At 39.3% G+C, this 24,367-nt stretch overlaps 1 protein-coding gene across 3 annotated transcripts; it reads right to left on the bottom strand.

Annotated features, from left to right (window-relative positions):
* Positions 1 to 113: 113 nt before the first annotated feature.
* LOC108671626 (mucin-17) lies at positions 114 to 20,736 on the bottom strand. Of its 3 annotated transcripts, XM_018159192.2 has the most exons (9): positions 20,337 to 20,736; positions 11,950 to 11,988; positions 7,022 to 7,186; positions 6,687 to 6,808; positions 5,942 to 6,089; positions 5,141 to 5,248; positions 4,792 to 4,927; positions 2,067 to 4,618; positions 114 to 1,618 (listed from the first exon to the last, which is right to left on the bottom strand). In XM_018159192.2, the coding sequence occupies exons 1-9, from the start codon at positions 20,626 to 20,628 to the stop codon at positions 1,389 to 1,391; spliced, it is 3,792 nt and encodes a 1,263-aa protein (XP_018014681.1). In that variant the 5' UTR covers positions 20,629 to 20,736; the 3' UTR covers positions 114 to 1,388. The 3 variants fall into 3 exon arrangements, with proteins under 3 accessions (XP_018014681.1, XP_018014682.1, XP_018014683.1); XM_018159193.2 differs by lacking the exon at positions 11,950 to 11,988 and having other exon boundaries at positions 7,022 to 7,189; XM_018159194.2 differs by lacking the exon at positions 11,950 to 11,988.
* Between the last annotated feature and the right edge of the window lie 3,631 nt (positions 20,737 to 24,367).

The raw sequence follows: 24,367 nt of genomic DNA, 5'->3' as shown, positions 1-24,367 counted from the left end.
TTTTGGATGAATTGGTTCAATACCCATCTAATCTATGCCGAACATAAACGAATACGCGAGTAAATTAGGATTCGCAACTTAGTTGGGAAAGTCAATAAAACTATTTGACACATTTGGCCTTTATTGTTCTGCAAAATAGACTATTGAGAAAAGGGCCGAGACTTTTAGTCCAATTTACATTGGGCGGGTGCACCGTAATTCATCAATAAAGAAGCTAACACGTTCATTAGAACTCAAGTAGGTACAAGATCTAAGATATGTTCATTTGCTGTTGTTTCTAGCCTGCATCATTTGTCCGCGTGTTTCAAGATGCTCTCACTAATTCAAAAATTATGCTATGTATTCAGCTACAGGAAAATTCCACCCGTCGCTTTCTGTGGAAATTCCGCGGTATAAATCCTATGCTCTACTGAAAAATTGGAGCGCGTTGCCAGAACGATGAACAAGTTTTTCTCCTTCTAAACAGTGAACTTGTCGATTATTGTAATCTCATTCTAGTGGTGCAGAACACAATTGCTAATTGCTGTAAAAAAATAAATCTACTATTAATCAACAATTAGCGTTTGCTTAATATTAATTACTAATATAAAAACTCATCTCATTAATAGATACAACCGAAGCCACTGCAAGTGCGTGGCACAATAAATACAACATAAATATGTTAACTTAATGTTCCCCTTTGTCATGCAGCAAAAATGCCCCTAGCGTGTCGATGACAAAATAATTAAGAGTATTTTTCTTTTCGGCACTTAATTCTAAGGGAAAGTAAATTTTGCGCAATTTTATTCGTTGATAAATGCCTTAGAGTGTTTTTAATGCTTCGATTTTAGTCCGCTGAAACTTTTGCATCGAGCAGTTGTCTATTGGCAGTATTGCCGTGACTCCAAAATAAAATAGATCTCGACAATTAAACTCTATTGATGATTGTCTTATTCCTGAGAACATGATGAACATGCTTCAGGAACGAACAATTCCAACTGTGCCTTTTGTGTCACCATTTCGAGTAATATTTTAGGTATTAAAAACGTATTATATTACATGATTATTACAAAACTTCAAAGTATTAATTTTCTCTCACATATTTGGGATAGTTCACTCAATAATGAGCTATTGTTTGAGTATAAAGTTTTGGATCTGTCATTTAATTTATGGTATAAATTCATCTACAGTAATCCGGAGTCCCAGTTGTGATTTTTCGACGAACAAGGCCTTCATGTCTGAATGTTTTTTACTCGTTTGATTTGACTTCCTTAGCAAATACACTTTTTCCATGGAGAGTGCCTGTTATTAAGAAACTTTTATTGATTTGAACCATGTACATTCGCACTTAACAGAATCCGAGTTATTAAATTTGATGTTATGTAGACTTCATAAAGTTGATAAACGTTTCATCGATACCAGCCAAGGAGATATTGAAGTAAATTGACTGTCTTGGCAACGGGTGCGCCCGTGGTGGCTTGCTGGCCAAAACCTGCGACCGTGACGGTATTGTCGAAGTTTTTGCTGGTGCTGGCGCCCTCTAGCGGGCACACCGTGTCATACGTCAGGCTGAACCTCAGCGGTGAATTCGACGTGCTTAGAGAGCGCACTGACAACCGTTCCATGTCTTTGAATACTCCTAGTGGGTGGAATGGGTGAAAAAAGGTTAGAAATGTAATAATATCATGACAACAGAGAGGCTCTGAACTAGATGAGGTAAAGACAAACTTTATAATTCATTTTCAAGTAAAAGCCTGGATTCCATTGGAAAATATTGTTGAGATGTCTCAGGAACTTCGTTTCAAATCGGTTCAAGTTAAATCTCGGACATGCTTCTTTGTCGATAATACCATATCATATGTTTGAAGCTACTCCAATATAAGGGAACAGATTCTGTCAAACTATTCATGCACACATGTCTGTAAATTAGTTTAATTTCGATCAATAAGCGTTTTGGCTTAGAACTACGAAACAGAGGGGATGTCTTCGATTTTTATCTTGTTTTCCTGTCATGCTTTTAGTTCAACTGAGAGCATTAAACATTGATACTTAATAATTAGACGAGTTATCTTGAATGCATCACTTACTCTGTGCTTCCTCTCTAACGGGCTGCGATCTGAAGAGCTTCTCACAGACTTTCATGTCATTGACTTCAATGTAGGATTCTTCACAAACGTTACTGTTGAAGATGGTGATGGTCTCCACGACGTTCTCTGTGTAAGGCCCTAACGTCTCCAGTATTGGTGAGCTGGTAATTGGAGGGCTAGAATAAGCGTTCGTGTATGGAGATGTCGAGGTGGGATTGGTGTCTTCGAATTTTGACGTTGATGACGTAGTTATTTTTTTCAAGTCTTCTAATGCGTCTTCAACAGTTGTATAGCTTTTGGTTGAAACCATTCCGTCTGTTGTAGTTGAGATTGTGAAGAGTGGCTTGCTAGTGGCTTTCCTCACATTCGAGGGTTTCGGCTTTTCCGTGGCCTGCTGGCTCAGCTTCATGATCAGATTGGCAAAAGGATCGTCGGTGGGTGTGTCTTCAAATATTTCCGTAAGCGCTGAAGTAGCGCTCTGTTGAGTAGGAGGAACCGACTCGCTTACTGGAGGGACTTCATCTTCAGTTTCCTTATCGTATTCATCAACTTCGTTGGCCTCTTGAGCGATTATTTGAACAGGCCTCGCGGATTCAGTCTGGAGAGCTTCGCGGATGTTGTCAGGTATGTCAGTGCCTGGGGCTGCGGACACTGTCACGCGTTTTAGTCCTGGTCTGACTTGGGTCGTGGTGTACCTGATGGTCGGCTTCTGTGCGACATTTGCAGTCGTCGTGAGAGGAGGACGCACTTCAGAAATTGGAGTCGTAATTCTTATTATTCCAGGCTTCGTAGTAAAGCGAGTGGCCACTGCACTTTGAGACAGGCGCGTTGGCACTGGCCGTGATGTTATTCGCGTAACTACTGAAGGTTTCGTGAACCTTGTTGTTTGCGGGAGCTTAGTAACTCGGATTATCTGAGGACGATTTGTTGCAACATGATCTGTTGTTGTGAATTGCGCATTTTCAGTCAATACGGAAATTGACGGAACTTCTGCTCGCGTCGTGATGCGTTGGATGATTCGGGTTGGGATTGGTTTTGAACTTAGAATATTGCTGGTGGTTGAGAGGGTCGGAACTTCATTCTGAGTTGTTTCTGCTTCAGTTTCAGTTTGGACTTTGTTCTTCTTGCTGGGCAGAGAACTGAAAGCGTTAGGTGGCGTTGAAGCGGGAGCTTTTGTCTGCGTTGTTGCTACGGGTGTATTTTTGGAAACCAACCTTGGTGGAGGAGTTTCAGATTCCTTCTCTGGGACTAACCTTTCTTTGCTATCGCTAACTATATCGAAAACACTTTCGATTACTTTATCAAGCTCTGAAATGTTATTAATTTTAATTTTTGTGTAGTTCTGAGTGACCGGTCCCGTTTCAATCACAGTTATGATTTTTTCGTTCGAATTTTTATTTTCACTGGAATTAATATGCATTTCAGTGACAGTACCCGATGGGTGTTTAAATATCAGGTGCGGCTTACCAAGAGATATATCTTCAGGTTCCACTTTACCGGGTGATATTTTGATGTCATGCGGTAGGATAATTTTGCTTGCTGTTGAGAGTACAGTCGGCGATGGAGTAAGTCTAACTTTTTCATTCCTGAGGAAGACCCACTGGACTCCATTATGTTTCAGGGTATATTCATCGTCTGGGTCTATAGACGACAGCGTTGTGAGGTCATCTATGCTAATCTCGGTCGGTGGGTCTTTTTTTGCAGTGCTTTCTTGACCACTGAAAACCGTCGTTGGTTTTTCGAAGCGAGAGACAACTTGATCATCAGGTACATAGGTCATGGGGTCGAACATTACTACTGATGCCACCGGGAACTCGGGCTTCAGCAGATTCACCGGAGCCGAAGTAGCGGGTTCATAGTACAGCGGTGTTGGATACCTGGGATCTGCTTCTTGCTCTTCTATCTGACTCTTGATGTTATTTATCATACCTAAATGGAAGTATTTATCTTGGGAGGAAGATGACTGTTTTTCAGGCTTCTTGGAGCCCGTTGAATATAGAGGGGCGCCATCGGGCAAGACCATTATTTCCTGACGATTGTGTTCCACGGCGTAGTTGTCAGTCGCCGCTGGTTCGTCGGAAACATCATCCAAATCATTGTTGATGAAGTTCTTGCCATCATCTTCATCATAGTAGTAATAGTAATAAGCATCTTCAGGAAGACCAGCTCTTTGGGTGAAATCTTCTTTCATCTGATCAAGTTCATTCTTGCTCTTCAATAGACTCTCCAGTCCAGTAGTCGTAGTTCCTTGAAGCTGACCTATGACCTGGTTAATCTGCCGATAAGCTGGACCACGGGAAACTAATGGTTGCCCTCTAGGCATGGATCGGGAAGATGCTTGCATTTGCATTCGATGGCTTGGAGTCCTGGTCCTGTACTGCTCGTGTTCCTCGTTGTTGTCGAACGCCATAACGATAGGCAGTTTAGCTGAACGTGATCTTCGTTTCGAGCCCTGAATGCGGGATCTCTTCACCTTGTTCCGGCGGGTGTGAATCTCGTTCTCGGACTGTCTCAAGTCGATGTCTTCGGTCCGACGTTCGCAGCCAGCATTCCTGACAGAAAAAGATTTCATATTTTATTTTGAGATTTACTGGCGAATGAAACATGGGATGAATAAAAAATATTGCAATAACGGAACAATACAGCAAACATTTGTCTCGCCTAATAATCAGTACATTTTCTTTGTTGCATGATTTGAAGTACGTTGGATTGTTGCATGACTCACAGTTCTGTTCGATCCAGTTTTGGGAAGCAGACGTCATAGTCGAGGTCTCCTCTGAAAAGGTAACTTCCAGAGTTGAAGTTCAAAGATTTGACAGTTGCTGCTCGGTCTGTGTAGAACTGAAGACAACCACTCGGCACTGAAACAAGATCACCGAGTTAGCACTTATGGTCCATTCCAGTCTTCCTTCATTCCAGAGCTGCATCGATATTAACGAAAGATGAATATTTAATTGAGCTGGATGTCGAGTGCTATTTATGCGTTAAATAACGACAACGTCAACGTTCCAACTAGGACAACATATCGGAATCAAACAATAAATCTCAGTTAAGGTGAAGTTATTAAAGCTGACCTTCATCTCCTGGTGCCACATACGACACGAGCACATGCCATTTCCTTCGTAGTTGCGTGGACATCGCGATGCGCAGCTTTAGATCTTGATACGCAAATTCCATGTACACTGAAAAATTAATGTCAATGTATTTCAATATTACAATATAAATATCATTAAGTCTAAATAACACGAAAACTTTGCCGTTATATATAAAAAATAAAATGCGTGCTTCGGAAATTTATTTTTCTTTAAAAAAGAGACCTTGGAAAATTTGACATGAAAAGCACCGTGAAGCGTCAGTACTAAAGCTCGCTCTTTCCACAGGCACCAAAAACGTTATAAACTGTAAGGACAAGGCCCTGTCTGCAGTTACAAAGTACAAGTAATTGCTCACCTTGCTGGCTGGCATATATCCTCGTTGGTGGCGGGACACAACAAACCCAATGCGTCCTGAACATAACACCTCACCGTGCTGACCAGCATCACCTCTTTATAAGGAGATAAACATACCAAGCACCAGCTCTTCCTTAATACGCCGGCTCACCGTACTGCTGACATCACCTCATCCGGTAAAGGGAAAATTACAAATATCTGCCCGTTCCAATATACTGCCTCACCGTGCTGTTTGGCATCGCCTTTTTATAGGAAAGGAAAGATAATAAACTCCAGCTCGTCCCCAACACAGCGTCTCACCGACAGCACCACCCTCCTCCCCACGTAGAGAGGAACATGACGTCCTCACAAAGACGTACCGTGCTGGCCAGCATCACCCTCCTCCTCACGTAGAGAGGAACATGACGCCCCCTCACAAATACCCACCGTGTTGGCCAGAGTTGTCCCCACACAGAGGAGGAATGAGTTCGACTTCCCCGTTTCCCCGTACGACGGTGAGCGCGTCACGCACACACTCGCCCTGGACGGCGTCACCCAGCTCGATGACAGCGAAATCCAGACGAACTTGCTTGATCTGCGTAAACAGTGAAAAATTTATAAATTTCGAAACCTCTAGGCCTAATTCTCATAGTTTCAATTCTCATGTTCTGTACCTCGACTTATGAATGCGTCTACTTGCGAATTTTTCTAGATTTTTTTTGCCTCCACATATGAACATATATTTAATTTAATTGTAGTAATACATATTTAATTCTAATATTTTTTGCATAATACGAAAATTTCCTCTTACGAATCCAGTCACGGAACGAATTAAGTTCGTAAGTCGAGGTACCACTGTATATGAAATTACTATATCATGTAATTCTAAAATTGCGTAATTCCTGCAGAACATAAGCGACATGAGTTATTGATTGATGTGCAACCGATTTCTATCGCGCCCTAATTACGGCTAAATATTTTTTAATGTTATTGAGCTAACACCAACGATGGAAACTTCAGTGGTCAGAGCGAAGTAGCCAAGCAAATTGCAACTTTAAGCATCGACGTTTTGATCATATAAATGGATGAAACTGAGCAAACAAGCCGGTTTCAGTTAAATCCAATAATAAACAATAATATACATGAAATTGCCACGATTTGAACTCGTCACTGGAAGCTAAGAACTCTTTACCCTGGGGTCTAGCCTGCGGATGGTGAGCTCGCAGTTGTTAGGGTCACGAGTGTAGTCCGGGAAGTCTTTGTTGACAAACCAAGTCCGATTTCGTGTCACCGTACCGCCACACACCGTTGGGACTGTCCAAGCATAACGTGTTATCAAAGTTCATTGGATTTAATTTCAATCTAATTTTGTAGGTTATAATTGTTCAATAATCTAACTCACCAGCACTAATCATTGACATTACATAAAATCAAACTAAAGAAATTAGAAAAGAAATCAAACTACGCCTAATGGCCTAATGAAACAGACATTAGGAAGCAAGATTTATCAGGGCAACCAGCGCTCACAAATGCAGCAGACGCCGCCCTCCGAGCACTCGCCGGACGCCACACCCCCGGAGGCATCGCAGGCGGAGGCCTCGTAGCAGGTGCCTGTGTTGAGTGCCCCGTTGGTGGCACGGCACTCATCTTGCGGTGCCACGTCGCCCTCGTCCTCAAACCAGCTCATCATACCTGCTGGGGGCACGTGGGGGTTAACTTTTTGTCTACAGATACATTTACCGTCGTCATTTCTACGGATACATTTACCATCGTAATGCCTGAGGATACATTTACCGTCGTCATGTCTACGGATACATTTACCGTCGTTATGTCTTCGGATACATTTACCGTCGTCATGTCTTCGGATACATTTACCGTCGTCATGTCTGCGGATACATTTACTGTCGTCATGTCTACGGATACATTTACCGTCGTCATGTCTACGGATACATTTACCGTCGTCATGTCTACGGATACATTTACCGTCGACAATGCTATTCGTAACTAATGGCTTGGGAACGAGACATGGTTGAATTAATACAATTAATTCAACCATGGGAACGAGAGGTCTCGTCAGTACACAAAAAGTTAAACAACCCAGTAAGATACAATGGAAGCAAAGAATTGATGACATCGATAGGACCTAAGAATTGATAGCATCGATGGGACCAAAGAATTCAATGAGAATAATGAGACCAAAGAATTCAATGGGAATGATGAGATCAAAGATTTACGGGAATGATATGATCAAAGAATCGATGGAATCGTTTGAACCACATTACTGATGGAACGATGGGAACAATGAATTGATAGGACCAAGAATAGATGTTGGGAAAGGCTATCCATGGTTGAATTAATACTATATTAATTCAACCATGCGGCTATCCTCCCTCAGTTGACTAAAATAGCTTAGGCAGGATCATTGCAGTCTATGATAAGGATACTAAAAAAATTCAGCACTAATGATGAGACGAATCGAAGATGAGAAGCGCATTTATCCCGATTACTGCGTAAGAAGTTTTTGCAAATTAATATTATACCACGAAAAGAAGAATATCTAGATTAAAGATTGATGTACCAGTTTTTAAAACATGCGTACAGAAACAATAATTAGTAACGAAAATTATCAAAGATAATCTTTTATGTAGGAAAATTAAATTCCGAAAATTATTTTCATGCGGTTTAGGATTAAGGCTTGAATTACGTGTCCATGTCGATTGTTTGAAAAACGAAAGTCACTTAATCAATTTCAAGGGACAAAGGGAGATTTAGCATGCAGAAATATAAAAACAATATTAGTGCAAAGTTGGATTCAGCTGCACTGAACTGGACGCCTAATGACAAGAAATAACGTAAGAAGTCAGTTTCTTGCGCGGTTTAGAGCTTCGCTCTCTAACTGGTTCAAGAAGCCACGTGCTATATTTTCTATAATACGCACGCCTCAACATCGGCCAAAAGTGGACTAATTACTACCTGTGAAAATAATAGAAATCGTAGTGTAGAACACAATCCTATAGAAGTATAGTGTAGAATAGTATCCTAGACGTAGCGAAGAGCCTCAACGATCACGTGTACCTCAGAAAAAGTTTCATGCACAAGAAATAATAATCTTATGAATTAATTGCTTTGTTATTTCTTCCAGGAGTTTTGTTATGTTGGCGCAAATCTCGTTGTTTTTAACTTTACAGAGCCAGTAATGGAAAATAACAGTTGTGTTATTTCTAAATGAAAAGGAGACCCGACAGATTATCGTTGTCAAACTTAACTACATGAAACTTAACTGCATAAAACTTAACTACATGAAACTTAACTCTCAATGGTGTTATTCATCTCGCCGCGGGTGTTACGGTGCAATATTGTGTGGAGTGATGTTCTCTGGGTCAACAAATCGTTTATATCGGGTAAAAATGAAATAAGCTTATTAAACTTATTTCTTCAAACAAGTCTCGAAAAATATACACTGCAAAATTAACTGCATCGAGACCAGATTAAATGAGACGTATTTCCAATAGAAAGTAATTTCACCCCTAATAAATTGTTGATACAACTGCTGGATTAACCGACAGGAATGGATTGAGCGACAGGAATGTATCTATGAAGGAATTTCTTGGCGCTTCTATGCCCCATGCGCAGATATTCCTGCCGTGCATGCAGCTTCCGTTACGCGACCTCGATCATCTGACGCGGCGATACCAGGACTGCGATTCTGATGACGGTTGGGGCATTGCTTGCGATAACTTGCGATACCAGGCATGCTAATGCGATAAGGCAGATACTGGACGTGCGATGCCATGGTATGCTAATGCGATATGGCAGATACTGCACGTGCGATACCAGGCATGCTAATGCGATATGGCAGATACTGCACGTGCGATACCAGGCATGCTAATGCGATATGGCAGATACTGCAGTGAGATGCCATGGCATGCAAATGCTATATGGCGACATCGTACCTGCGATACCAAGCTAGTAAATGCGATAAGATTATACTGCAGTATCGCCATATCGCGATACCTAGCATGTATAAATGCGATGTATGGCGAGACTGCATGTAAGGGCTGATGGCGGCCACTTGACCATTGGTCTATGGAAGAAAAATATTCGCTTGTCACAAAATCTTATGTTTGGGGAAAATTTATCGTTCATGGAGATATTTAATTCGAATATAGACATTTTTTAATAACTATGAAATATGAAGTTATTAACAATTGTGTCTGTCGTTTATGGAAAAAGTTTAATTATATATAAATTGATAATGAATGAAGGGTGTTGACTGATTGCTTTAGTGGTGCTTTTTATACCGGTGATTCTGATAAGGCGTTTCATTTAAAAATGATTTCAACAGAGAAAGAAACATCTCAACGTAGCACCAATCTTCTTCGCGTGCTTGTGAGAATATCGATAGCTGCATGCGATTCACATTATTCATGGCTGTCCCGATAATTTCGTGCGAGTCGAAGCAACTTTTTGCACTGAAACCTTCTAAAGACTTCGTCCCAAATGCGAGGAAAGTTTGCAGTGGTGGATGTGCCGAGCGCAGTGGTTGCGAGGCATCATTAATACCGAGAAGTTTAGTCCTGCACCAAAAGTAGGTTAGTGAAGTCAAGCAGCCTAAAAAAATAAAGAAAAAAGTGGCCTACGCAAGAATCTGCACAGCCTCGCCTTGCACAGCCGGGCGTCCATGGTGTACGTGTGTACTGTGATCAGGATGAAAGTTACACCGGGGAGAGCGAAGTTGAGAAAGAAAACTAGAAAAATGTAAAAAAAACTCAACTTTTGCCTGGATCAACAACTAGAAGGTGCTCGGAGGTTAAAACTGGAAGAATGACTTAGGTCCAACTCGTTAAAGGTCTAATTAGTGAAGTAGAAATGGTTCTCTTACTTTTTTACTCTTCACCCAAATGTAAATACTTTCGCCTAGACTAAAAATAATTGTCAACCTTTTAAAAATACAATTCTTTTATGGACAACACTTATTCTCAACGCTGTTCCTTAATTGAATTTTAGCTTTTCTTCAACCTATGAAGAATCCAGCTGAGAATTTTAATCAGCTTCCCGGAGCCAGGAATAACTGCCACTTTTCAGAACGACTCCTCACCACAGTATCCTTAGGTCAAGCACTACTGTGACATGGAAACAACTGTCGTGTCCTAAACTGGTTAACTGTTTAGGACAGAGTCCTGCAGCTCCCTCAATTTCCGGAGAAAGTCCTGGACATCATCATAGATTTCACTGATATACATGCAAGCGTTCATACCTGCGCTATATTCTTGATACCCACTTTTACCTATGCCCTTTACTTTCTAAGAGTGTATTTACATAGTATTTCCAAGCTCGTTAAACATTTTGTAGACAATATTTCACTGTACAGACTTTCAATCCGTAAACAACTTGATAACCTAAAAATAATCAACTTATATTTGGAATATTAAATACAATGAAAGTGTCATATGTTCTAAGAATCAGCTATACAAAACTATACAACTGACCAGTATTCCGTCAGCCGTAGTTACAACCCAATATTTTTATGGATTTTATAATAGAATGACAATCCTAACACGATTAGGAATGGTTCGTTGATAACAATAATTATAGAGTCAGTTCCTCAAAGTATTAACATTTAGATCTGTCATTCGACACTAGACAATAATTTTGAGACAGTTTTAACTACACATTCTAACGGAATGATTGTTGAGCGCTGAGGTACGAAGAGAAGCAAAATAAATTTGTCTACACTGCTGAAAACGAGCAAGAGAGTCTCGTTTGGGTTGCAATTCAGAAGATAGAGAATCCGAAAACCTCTTGCCTACAAAGAAGACTAGCTAAAGCAAGAAAACGTTTTCCCCATAGTATAATACGGGGGAGAAACTTTTACAAAAACACGCTTCGAAAACTGGAAAATTGCTTTGTCTGAAGACCAATCCATGCCGTTCTTGGCATGCTGGATCTCTGTTACGAAATTTAATTTCAGGGAAGCACACGTGACCCAGATAAGACTGGTACAAAACCTCGTTAGAAACTAGTGCAGAAAACGTACTATTCTTTGAAACATTAAAACCTTAAGCTTTAATGCCATTTGCCATGAATATATCATATAAATCTAAAACAATTTCTGTGCAATTTATTCTGGTCAATGTTATTGTCAACATCAGACATCAGCTACGTGACACAATCTTAATTAATATGAAGGCTTCGGTGCCCAAAGAAAATGCCGGGCGTGTACAGCTAACATCGATATCTCAAAAAATTCATGCAATACATTTTTACATGAAGATTATAATATTATATTCATATTATATTATAGAGAATAACTCGGACCTAAGATCATGAACCCATTTCAATGACTATTACACTCAAGTCTTATCTAAGTATGATTATGACCGCTAACGGAAGATAAATTAAATAATTAATTGAAAGCAATATATGCATATGTTATGTACAAAGAGAATACTGACCTCTGAATATGCGAGTAGCCTCCTCCAGCAACTCCATCACTGTACACAAACAACAACAGAAGCACCGAGGTTAGTAACAGCAAAACAAGAACAACTGTTGCATTTAAAACCGTACGTCTTGGTGTGGTCGCGGAATTAGTATGTTTATTTGAATTGATGAGTGATCATGATGGTCATAAAATTAGTATCTTTATTTGAATTGATGAGTGATCATGATGGTCATAAAATTTGTATGTTTATTTGAATTGATGAGTGATCATGATGGTCATAAAATTAGTATGTTTATTTTAATTGATGAGTGGTTATGATGGTCATAAAAGTTTTAAAATCTGTTGAGAATAATTCATGTTTCTAACCATGTCTAAACACACATGTTACTTAAAATGATTTTCAACCATTCCGTGTAGGTGTACCAGTGTTTCATATGCAATATATTTTACAAATGATAAAATAGAACACCATATAAATCGACATTTAATTTGTTATCCTTAATTGGGAGAATGTTTGCGTGCACACGAAAGGTTCATTCAAATATTGGCAAAATATGGAAACGGGTTTTGCAGTATATTAGTATAAGTAGTTCATTATCACGTGTATATTATCTACCCTTTTATAAAGTTAGGATAAACAATATTTATCAACTCTAGTAAATTTCCGAGTAACACGTCATTTTATAATTCATAATAAATAAATTTATGAGCAGTATGACAAAATTTTCACGGTTACAGCATTAAACGTGAGGCAGATATTTACAATAACTGTAGAGTCAAAATCAATCGCATTCAATGAATAAATTGAGTTAAATGTTGTAACATGAAATTGAAGGAAACAAATTAAAATAATTGCAAATGAGAGAGGATAAAAAATGTGACCTTCTTGCATTTTTGAGAAGCGAATAAAGTTTGCTAAAAAATATTTGTTGTCGTTTCAGACTTGGTAATGAAGAAGACCCACGGAAACGTCCAGATGTTGTCGAAAAATGTTGTGTGGATTGAAGATTGTGCGTGTTTCTTTCGGCATACGGAATGTACTTTACCTGTAGACTTCACAGCATTCAAGTTTACAACTTGATACGGAAATATCTTTTCATAAATAAATCAAATTTAGCTCCAGTAGCAAGGTAAGGTAAATACTCGTACAACACAAATTGCAGCCATTTGTAAGAGCGCTAAAACGAATGAAAAGATTCAGCTTTCTAGAGGGAGCTTAATTAGAAATTTCTGCCCGACGTGACGGTCTTTGCTGGAGTATAGACAAAAACTTTTACGTGCAATAGAAGTCTTGTTTTTGCGTCTAAACCTACTGCCCGCGCAGGGCTTGATCGCGCGTTGCGTGCTGCGGCAGGCGTAGACGAGTGAAAATTTTGTTGAGTCAACAATACGAGACTACCAGCTGCATAAAAATCATTACTGCTTTTAAGCATTACTTCGCCAAATTCCGCCAATCAGCCGAAAATAATAACTGTTAAATGAAATATGTCCTCGCGTAAACATAGCATTGCATCACTAAAGTAGATCACTAAAGAAGTAGAAAGTAGCAGGGTTCTTTAGTTCGGAAAACTTCAGAAAGAAATGCAAGAAAAAGAGCCCCTAGTTTGGACCAACACAGAGCGGCAAAAAGCCTGAGATCAAACTCTTAGCGGTATAAATAATAACCGTTGAATGTCCACATTAGCCGCAAACAGTCTATTACTACGAAATTGATGGCTTCCAGATGCCAAAAGTGGCTGGGATAAAGGATCGAAGATCGTGACCCGGTTTCTAGCCGCACGCACGCAGGTGACTGAGGAAGTGGGGTAATGATTACCATGACTAGCAGCTTCAACCTGCCTATGAAGATGATCCCTCCTAGGTGCTTAGAAGGTGTTAGTTTAACCCATTTACTCCATGTTAATAGACTCTAATATTATAATTTATTCAATCTCATCGAAGCCGTAGATGCGTTGGAATAACCTATTGACCATTGAAAGACGCCACATGCTCGTCGTATAATGTGAGCATTAAAAATTAGTTCATCGTCAGTTTTCAGTTTAGCTTCAGTCAAAGCGCGATGGCAGATTTGCAACGATATTGTATAACTGAATGTTTTTATACAGAACAACAAATAATGCCAGACCTGTTCAGCGACGGTATTTAGTGGAGAATTCGATTTCAGTAATATACAGGAACTTAAAAGTGCACCGATAATGAAAACTTAAATATATAAAGCATGGCTGAAATTTGTTCGCCAATCGGTTTTGAATTTTTCGTATCTCTCTTGTTTCAAAGTTGACAGGAAGTGGAATGGTTATGCATTGTGCTGCCGATACTTGAGACAAGACAAACTTTCCGCTATATCAAGAAACCTCAAGTTTTGCTCTGAATATTGGCACAAGGGATTGTTCAGTTTCAAAGCAAGTAAATAAAAGTTATTTTAGTTTATTGGGTTCAAAAAGTTTTGAAGGTTCTTCTAAGAGACCTCAATCTGCTATTGTTTAACTGTTTGATTTAATTTTCATCTCATTTTGTCCTCCAACGAGGGATTTTTCTATTACAATTTAACCAGATGAAAGAATCAAATAACAGCCACATTTGCGACTTTCTTAACGTGATCACATGCTTTCACGACGCCGCAGTCCCGATTCTGCAGCTGTGATCTACGACAGACTTCCCTTCCGTGAGTTTAATGCCGGGTTTGCATTGGCAGACGAAGCGTTTCTCGGGCTCTTCTCACCCTACATGACTCGCTTCCTTTCCTCTTAGCCCATCACTACGTGCCACGTGCTGTTAGAAGTGTGTTATATATCGATTATAAGATTTGTAGCAGACAAACAAACAAACAAACAACAAGAAGTGAAGTTAAAGAGAAGTGTTGTAAAAATTAAGATGCAATTTTGTACACTGAATGTAGAACATTCGGCAATAAATATCCCTTCGTAAACTGCGACTGACCCTCGTCCTCTCACGTTACAGGCAGCTCAGTATTGTTGCCCTCACAGCAACGATTCAAACTCCAAAAATATTTGGGCACACAGTTTGATTGTTATCTCACTGCTGTATATGAAAAAATCTTATGATATTTTCGTGGAGACTTGTAAATTGGCGTGAATTCAATGGAAATGTAGCGCTCATTAAAGTGGCACCTCGTGGGTATGGTCAGTTTTGTCAAAGTCAACTAGTGGAAACACCGCCTTGCCCCGCAGCTACAAGATCGACCACCAGCAGTCAAGGCAGACCGTCCCGCCTCAGGCGCCACCCTGAAGCTCGCGTCACCGTTACGTGGATGTGTGCGCTGCCGTGCCTAACATGTCATCCTTTGTAGGTCAGCACGCTAACATATCTAATTAGGAATGGATTACATCAAATTAATTATAAATTAAACCAATCACGCAATTTAATAATAATTGAAAAATTCTATGAATCATAAATATTTGACCAGCGAATTTAACTATAAAAAATTATATTGTATGCTTTTTTCTCAGTGAAATTATTTTCTTCAACACATCTGCTCACGAATTCACCATTATTGCTTACGATTAAGTTAAACTAACAAAGATATCCTCAAACTTCATGGATAAGTGAATAAAAAAATACCTTTATCGCATAGAAAAAAAAATGTTGCTTAGTCTCTTCCAGCGGTAAAAAAATCCGCGCACTAGTATGTTCATTCTTTAAAAATTCTTGACGAAATTCGAAACACCATTTACAGTTGGACTCGATCGGAGCCATAACCATTTCCTATCGCGACTCGATGGCAGTTGAGCCAGTACCTATTATAGTCATATCGGCCACTGAGAACTGTACATTTAACGACTGCTCGGCAGACTGTCATGGTCGCTCTAAAATAATCGAAGAGTTTATAATACCTCGCAGGCGATCTGTCGTTACATATCGACGATAGATATACGTCACTTCGAAATCGAAGTGACGTATATCTACTGAAGTTTAAATCTTCGTATTTCATTGTTGGTTCTCATATATTGAACCGTGCAATAATTTCTGGAAGTTTAAATCTTTGTATTTCATTGTTTCGTCATTGGTTCTCATATATTGAACCGTGCAATCATTTCTGCCGAACGAGTTGCTCTAACTCGCAGTCTTCCAAATAAGCGTATCCGTACTGATGTCCCACGCTCGACCGCCCCTGCAGTCGAACAGCACACGGTTTAGCATTTACGCCCCGTACACGGCAGTGAAAAATTACGGACGATTCAGTATAGCTGCTTAAGGTCACGGTTCTCACCTTTAGTGATCTAGCCTTTTGTATTACTTAAAATATTTGTGAGCGTTGTGGTTCTCACCTATAGTGATCTAGCCTTTTGTATTACTTAAAATATTTGTGAGCGTTGTGGTTCTCACTTTTAGTGATCTAGCCTTTGGCATTTCTTAAAATATTTGTGAGCGTTGTGGTGCCATTTATATATTAGGGAGGGGAGTATTTCAATAGAAAATGAGGATGCAAATTCGGTATGGTAAAAACTAAGTGAGAGGAATGGATATTTAATTGCTCTGATTAGCATCTGTATTCCTAGTTCTAAACTTATTGAGAAATATGAACATGCATAATTTTGTGGGCATTCATACAAAATAACTCAGTTTAACAATGATTGACCCAGCGAAACATATATCCCTGCATCATCTATTATTGTGAATAGTAAATAATTCAAGCAATTTTGTGGGTTTTTAAATGGTCCGAAATCCGAATCCCTGTATCAGAACTTAGACAAAACTGAAATCTATCAAAGTGAGGTTTTCGTCGATGAGAAAAAATCATTCCGCGGGGACGGCGGAGACTTTAACGCCTAGCAGGTGAAGTGTAACGCAGCATTGTTTTAACATAGGCAGAACTTGTTTACTACCTACACTAACATCAAGCTTCAACATCAGTGACTAAAAATAAATTTCTGCTCACTTATTGCCTAAGTCTGTAATTCCTATATTTGATGTAGTTCAACATTTACTGTATGAAGAAGAATGATTTCGAATTTTTTTCGGTATTCAGAACGTACAATGGGCGTCATTGAAGCATCAGTGCAAACACTCATATTTTTCTGTAGGGTGATTGTATTGCACATAAAATATTATAATTCAGTCATAAATTTGTCTAAAGTTGAATAGAAGCAAGGCTGCAATTTGACTTAGAATCAATTAAATCTTTCGGCGTCGTCTTTGTCATCTTGCGGACATAGATCTTATACTGAGAAATTAGTAAAAATTGAAACCTTTTGAATATAAGCTTGTTTTCGGGAACAGTTCCAGAATCTTTCGAAAAGGTACGCAGAGGAAAATACAATATTTCGCTCAAATATGTATAGGGTTTGAGCGTTTTTAAGTTTCCAGCAGGACTGCATGAGCCCGTTAGTGCAGAGTAATAAGGTAACCTCGTTTCAACCAGCCATCTGCTACGCTAAGTTATGCTCGTCCCTCAAAATTCGCACCGACCGATGGCTTTCAGGATGAGAATCAGAGCAAATTTCTGCCATATGCAGAGTAATTATTGGTTAAATTTCAATATTCTTCGGTATAAAATTGTGAAATTTGCTGCGGCTGATTGAGGATCGAGAGCGTACATGGAATCTCTGCTTTACGTAAAAAAAATAATATAAAAGTTTTGCTTGGAGTGCACGCGAGACTGCAGGTGAAAAATATAAGCCTTGTCATGCTGAACGAAAATGTAATGCGCCGAGAAATTGCTTGAAAAATGAGCCCGCAGAGAATAAACTAAGAAATAAGTGTATCGAAATTTGATGTTCGATTTGGTTCAAAATTTGGTACAAATTTTCATATTTTGGTTCAAAATTTTAAATTTTGATTCAAATTTTGGTGGGAAATTTGACATTTAAAATGAGGAAAGTGTTTGTCAGAATTTTGATATTCTTTCACTCACAAATACATATCGGTATTTAAAAAAACGGCATCACATGCCGGCAAATACCGATGAAAACATATCAGAACTGAACTCCGCTGAACTCATGCCACAGATTCCAAGACAAGGTCACCGATGGCACCATCTTCATACTGTAAACCTGTAACGGTAGCACACATGACGCAGCGTCCGCAGTTTGCAAATACCTGCTGCTGGTGCTGGACCTCGGAAATGAGACCTCCTTATGTATCTAGAATTAAATCTCTAAGTATGGAAATTTCCCAGAAACTTGGTTCATAAACTATTTTTTAAATGACTCTTTTCCAGAATTGATTCGAGAAGGCTTCATCCCATATTTGGCATATTCGCTTTAGACTAAGTGGCATCTTAGTGATCTTAAAAAACTAGCAATGTGTTATTTTAGTTATTTTACATTTTCGGCAATTTTAAAGTCCTCTATTCTTAACCGATTTGTGCCGCATAATAAGAATTTAAATTGAAACATAAAATCAATCATTTTTGGCGATTTAGTACAGCGTAGCAGTCGATTGTACAGAAAAATGAAAATTATTCATCGTCAGCGAGGTAGAAAGTTGCGATCGTCACAAAAATTCTACAATCAAATGGTATGCATCAGCAGCAGAGGACAGATCAGGCCTTGAGTGGCCAGGGCGTATAGGATGACGAACAAACGGAACCGGTACATAACATCTCATATAGATCAACGACATAGTATAAAAGATGAACAGAAAAAAACTAATAAAACAGAAAAAATTGCGAAATCTTTTGCTCGAGAGATAAGAAAGAGATATGCAAGGAAACCTACACACACGGCAATTAAACCCCACGACTAAAGCCTGTCGGAGTGACACCAAATTTTAAACTAACGTGAAGCTGTGCGAGTGATCCATAAAATTTTGTCGTTTTTGCGGGCTTCTCTCGTGCAAAATAAAAGGCCTGCTATGGCAGCTCCTAACATCTAGAAAAATCTTGCGTTACTTCAACTCGAAGAGAAATTTATGAGATAAAAACGACTGGCAAGTTTTTAAAGCAATGCACGTTTGAAAAAAATTCTTGATTTTGCTTTCGCGTGACTTGTCAGTTTACAAACATCTTTTTTCTCTCTCACACAAAGCTCCTTTTGAGAGAGTATAAAATATTCCCCGTATGCACTTTCACGAAATCGTGTGCCCAACGGCGCATTTTCGTGTTTATTTCAATTTTCTTTTTATTAGGATGACACTTTCACGACGTCCCTTATGGATTGCGGACAATGTAGGGCAAGAAATCAACTTAGAATATTCATCACTTGAGTCAATGTTGACATGACTAAACCGGTTCATTCGATGTCCGGTTAATTGAGGACGTCATGGCTGTCAGTTTATATGTTGATATGGATTTATTTTTTATCTTGCCCTACAGAGATAGAAACACATATTACGGAAAATTATTCAATAACATTAACTCCCATGTAATAATTGAAGGTTGTTTTGAACCTTGATTGCATTAGGCACCATGCATTCGTATTGAATCATATAGCAACGATACTTTGAAGTTATGTTCGTTTCTTGCTAAAGCAGTTGACGGAACTCATCCTGACAGAAGGGCAGTTTGCTATAGCTATAAACTCATTTTTCTTCTCGGATGAAAGTTAAAGCACTGTAAGTAAACCTGCTATCCTAAATGCTATCCTAAGTATCCTAAAATAAATAAAAATCAGTTAATTCCTAAGCCAAATAGCCACACAATATACAGTTCGAAATATTAAAATTGATTATGTTTCCGTTGGAAAACGTACGTCATCAAACATTTGTTTCGCAAATCATGAATAGTTACTCAATTATTTCTTCCTGATCAGCAATCTAAGTTTATTAAAATTTCGTGAAGCTGCCACTGCTTCTTGATGGATGAAGATGCCAGGCGAGCTCAAGGGCGGCACAACAGCTGGCAAAGTTGCGGCCGAAGAAAGTCCCGCTCGTCGAAGGGCCGTGAAAGCCATGCTGGCTTCCCTACGGCTTTGCAAAGTCACCGAGCGCTCCTTAAAATAACAACTGCATGGGAAAGATGGCTCCGCTAGTTTTTAGTTAGTTAAATTATAGGAAAAGGTAGTTACAGATGCTCGCAAATTTTAATTTGTTACTTCCTAACAAAGTTTACTGTTTAAATGTAGCCTGAGTAATGTTTACTGTTTAAATGTAACCTACTGAGTAATCATATTGGTAATACCTCAAGAAAAGCACAGGAGTTTATTTACAAACAAAGTTAAATGTTGAACGTGTCACCCATTGTTGATTGTGCAATGCTAAATTCGTGTCACCGTTGAAATAAACAGTACAAACGGCAACCAAGTTAAAGCGGTCAGTTTCAAATGCATGTTTAAACATGCAGCGAATAAATCATTTTGTGTGTGATAGTTTAGTGTACCAACCCCTGGTATATGAAAAAGAGAACATAATTTAAAACCAAGCTATCCCTGTAATCTTAAATGTAATTTTATGTGAGTTTTGCGTTCAGAATTTGTGTCCTTTGTATTCCATACTCACCGAAATTTCGCCCGTCCCTCATAAAATTTCTTGCGCTGTCTTCCTCGTATAGCATTCTACCCCTGCCTCCTCTCCGAAGAAATTCGTCATCTTCGTCGTCGTCATTTTGTGATAACTCGTACGACTCCTGCGCGTCGTCTGCACCAGTCAGGACTCTGGCTCGCCGGAAGAAGGCTAACCGATCCGCATCCAAGTAAGGTTCGTACGACTGTTCTTGCTGACTGTACTGCGCGAACGTTGATCCATAAAAAATTGCAAGACTAAATATAAACAAAAGTTTTGTACCACTCATGTTTAAATAATTATAATATGATATCTTTGTTTGCAGTCTTTCTCCAGTACTATAGCAATCGAGTTTCAAGCAGAGACATGCAAAACAAAACTTAATGTTTTGGATATTCTGGAAGAGACTGAAAATCAATGGGCTGATCTTTAAATTGACCTTAATGGAAATCTTTTAATGTAGTAAATACAATGGCTTGATGCCAATGCTTGATTAAAATTCTAAATCTCTGATTTTTATTATTGATACGAATTAAATTCTTTGGAGAACATTTCACCTCACTGCCAATAGCGCTAATGTTTTAGCCCTTTTTGTCGGCACACACCAGTTTCTTAGAGGTAGAGATTAGAGGATTACGTAATTTTTTTTCTGACTACAGAATTATCAGGAAACATAATTATTTTGTTACTTATTTATTGCATCTTGAGATATGATATACCAAAAAAGCACTCTTCAACTTTGCTAATTGACTTTTCACACTTGAAAAGATAAAACTCGAAAAATCATACCAACGAATAAGTGTTCATTCATCACTTTTTAGGGGTGAAAAGTTTCTTCTATGCATCACTCATAAATAACTGGTCACTTTTGATTCGCTGCAAATCCCCTGACACACTGGAGGAGCGCTAATACACTACACCCTTACTCGACCGCTGGCAGCGGCACAATGAACTGCTCTCACCACTGAATTCCGGTTTGTATTTGTAATCGCCCTAGTCCTGAAATTCTGTGAATAATAGCACGTAAGCTCAGGGAAAGTGAACTACAGTTTTTTTACACAATTTATCATGTCTCTACTCTACCCATGGGTGAACGTTCGCAATGAAATGTAGTAATTATCGGTGAAAAATATATTTTCATTTTGGTTTAGGCGCTAGAGAGTTGATTTACCACCAGACCAGTCATAGAGAAAATGAACCTCAACTATTGAATTAATAGCTATGCCGTATGGAATTTTGAATGTATGGATCTATGGCGGCATAAAACCATACTTATTTGTAAAGTTGAGGTTGAAGCTTACTATAAATTGTCACCAATAACTGCCAATGGCCTCTCTATGAATTACTAAACTATATTTTTAACATAATCATAATTAATGACAAACATTAACAAAGTGATGACGGCTGAACATGGTCAACTCATGGTAGACGGCATGAAGATGGCGGCATGAAATGATGGCTGAAGATTGTTATGGTTCATCTTAAATATTAGGCATGTTAGCTAGGTAAATCACGTTTCTCTGATATATATCAGCATCAGCATCTTCGCTGCTTCTCCTATCGGAGTTTTTTGTCAAATATTTGTAAGGAAAACACTCATCCGCAACCTACTCCTGTCTGGTGGCGAACGTCTACCGTGGCACGTCCGAAGTAGCCTTAATAATATTGAAAGTACATAAATGCCTGGTACTTGTTTTTAAAGGAACAAATCCATGTATATTTTTTATCGTTTGTAGAAACTATGGCTTGCTTTTAGTAAACATAGTGTATTTTTTGCTCCTCATAGTGCAACGAATTTGTGATGCGAACTGGTTAATAATCTTAAGTCTTTTTGCAATTATTCCTTTACCAGCTGCCGTTTTAGCACGATCCCTTAATAGTTTCCAGGACTTGCATGAGTTTAGTTTATTGTGGGACACATTTTGAAACGTTGATGTAACCTTCGATTGGAGCGGAAGTGTAGACTTTGGTGACCGCTCGGACACTTCTGGATTAATAATTGGATAAAGTTTTTGAGACGAATTTTCATAGCACGTATTCCGCGAAGAACTTTGTAAAATTTAAACTGATCTTGTCATAATTAACAACGGAGCTGTTTATTTACTACGTTTTCCTTTTAATTTTTATATTGATATGTTAATGTTAGATTTTTTCGACCTCTTCGTTTTCACGCCGTGCGCTAAAAGCTAAGTTAGGGGTGCAACAGCAACAGCACTAATATTTAAAGTTTAGCGGTAAGCGTAAAAAAGCGGATAAAAATAATTCTGAAACATTTGCAGGAACATATCGTCAACAAATAGATTCGTTTTTAAATAAGCCAAGATCGCTTTTAGGTTGTGGAAAGCATTTCATGAAAATTCGTTTCAAATATTCGTCCCACAAGTGTGCAAGCGGTAGGTACTTCGACGTAATTTGTAGATTTGTGACGCAGTTAGTTGGTCTATTATAGTTTTCATTTATTGAAAGGTTGTGGATGCAATGAGAAGCTTTATTGTTTAATTTGTTTTATCCACAGGTCCAGTCTTGGGATGAAATGAAAATTTGTTGGGAGCAGAGTTGGCGTTGGTGTCCTTACCGATAGAGAAATGTAGATTTAAAAAAAAGGTACAGGATTGAAAATTCCAATAAAGGACATTATCTGTGTCATAAAATTTAAACCTTGAAACTATCCGTCTGAAAGAGCTTCACAAAAGGTTACGTGACGTTTTCAAAGAACTTTCGTATATGCGTGATGCAGTCGCAGTCTCAGCGTCACATTGGGATAATACAAAAGGGTCGCCTGCCGAAGACCACCACTCACTGACGGGAGCGCAGCCGTGCACCACCAATTTTGTGCACCAATAAGCCCTGAATCGAACGCCTTGGATCTCTCCGGACATCCACCAATCAGCCGTGAACCACTCGGCTTTGTCTTCCTCCGGCCTCGCATAGAACCTGCCGTGCACCACCAGGTCGCGGATCGAATCTGACTTCCTGGCATCGTTAAATTACGTAATTTTACGTTCACCGCATCTGAGGTTAGGTTTCAGATAGTATAGTTCTGTTCCAAAATTGTTCGTCCTTCGACAAGTGGCCGTTCGACCGAGGGCTGGTTCGACCCACGGCCTAGATCGGACGGCTTGAAGTGTTGAAGGCTACGTTCCGGAAGGCAGGAATCATGATGGTCCGTTACATCCAGGGCAGTTGTGGTCTTCGGCAGGCGACCCCTCACTGACCACTGCCCTGATGTAATGGACCATCATGATTCCTGCCTTCCGGAACGTAGCCTTCAACACTTCAAGCCGTCCGTATCTAGGCCGTGGGTCGAACCAGCCCTCGGTCGAACGGCCACTTGTCGAAGGACGATATATTTTGGAACAGAACTATGCTATCTGAAACCTAACCTCTGATGCGGTGAACGTAAAATTACGTAATTTAACGATGCCTGGAAGTCATATTCGATCGGCGGCCTGGTGGTGCACGGCAGGTGGTGGTCAAGGCCGGAAGAGGACAAAGCCGAGTGGTGCACGGCTGATTGGTGTAGGTCCGGAAAGATCCAAGGCGTTCGATTCAGGGCTTATTGGTGCACAAAATAGGTGGTGCATGGCTGCGCTCCCGATACAAACACAAGATTGAAAAGAACGTGTTATTCGTAAGAAGAAGCTAACATTACGAAGAATTGAACGGATATCAGGTACAGACTTGGCACTTGCAGCAGTTTAAAATGAATCTATGTTCCTAAGCTCTCAAACTGGCCTCAATAAACAAGCTTCGAGGCCTGCAAGTGCAAATGAAAGTCGTGGACAACCGGACAGGTTGAGCAGGATTAAGAGTAACTACTCTGTTCTAGGGCTTCTTATTCAGTGATTTGTATTTTGAATAAGTTTAACTAAACCTCGTCTCCTGCAAGCTAATAATTTGTTAATCTAAATGTTTACAAATATACGTGATTGCAGAGAAAGACTGATTGGTATCTGGAATGAAAATTTGGAAATAAGTATTAAAATCACTTGGCTGCTTAAGTCGCAAATTTACCAGGAATTTAAAAG

This window comes from Hyalella azteca, unplaced genomic scaffold (assembly GCF_000764305.2).
Source record: "Hyalella azteca isolate HAZT.00-mixed unplaced genomic scaffold, Hazt_2.0.2 contig6255, whole genome shotgun sequence".
Classification (NCBI taxonomy): Eukaryota; Metazoa; Arthropoda; class Malacostraca; order Amphipoda; family Hyalellidae; genus Hyalella; species Hyalella azteca.
Note: the sequence above shows the minus strand (reverse complement) of the source record. Positions and strands in the feature narration are given on the sequence as shown.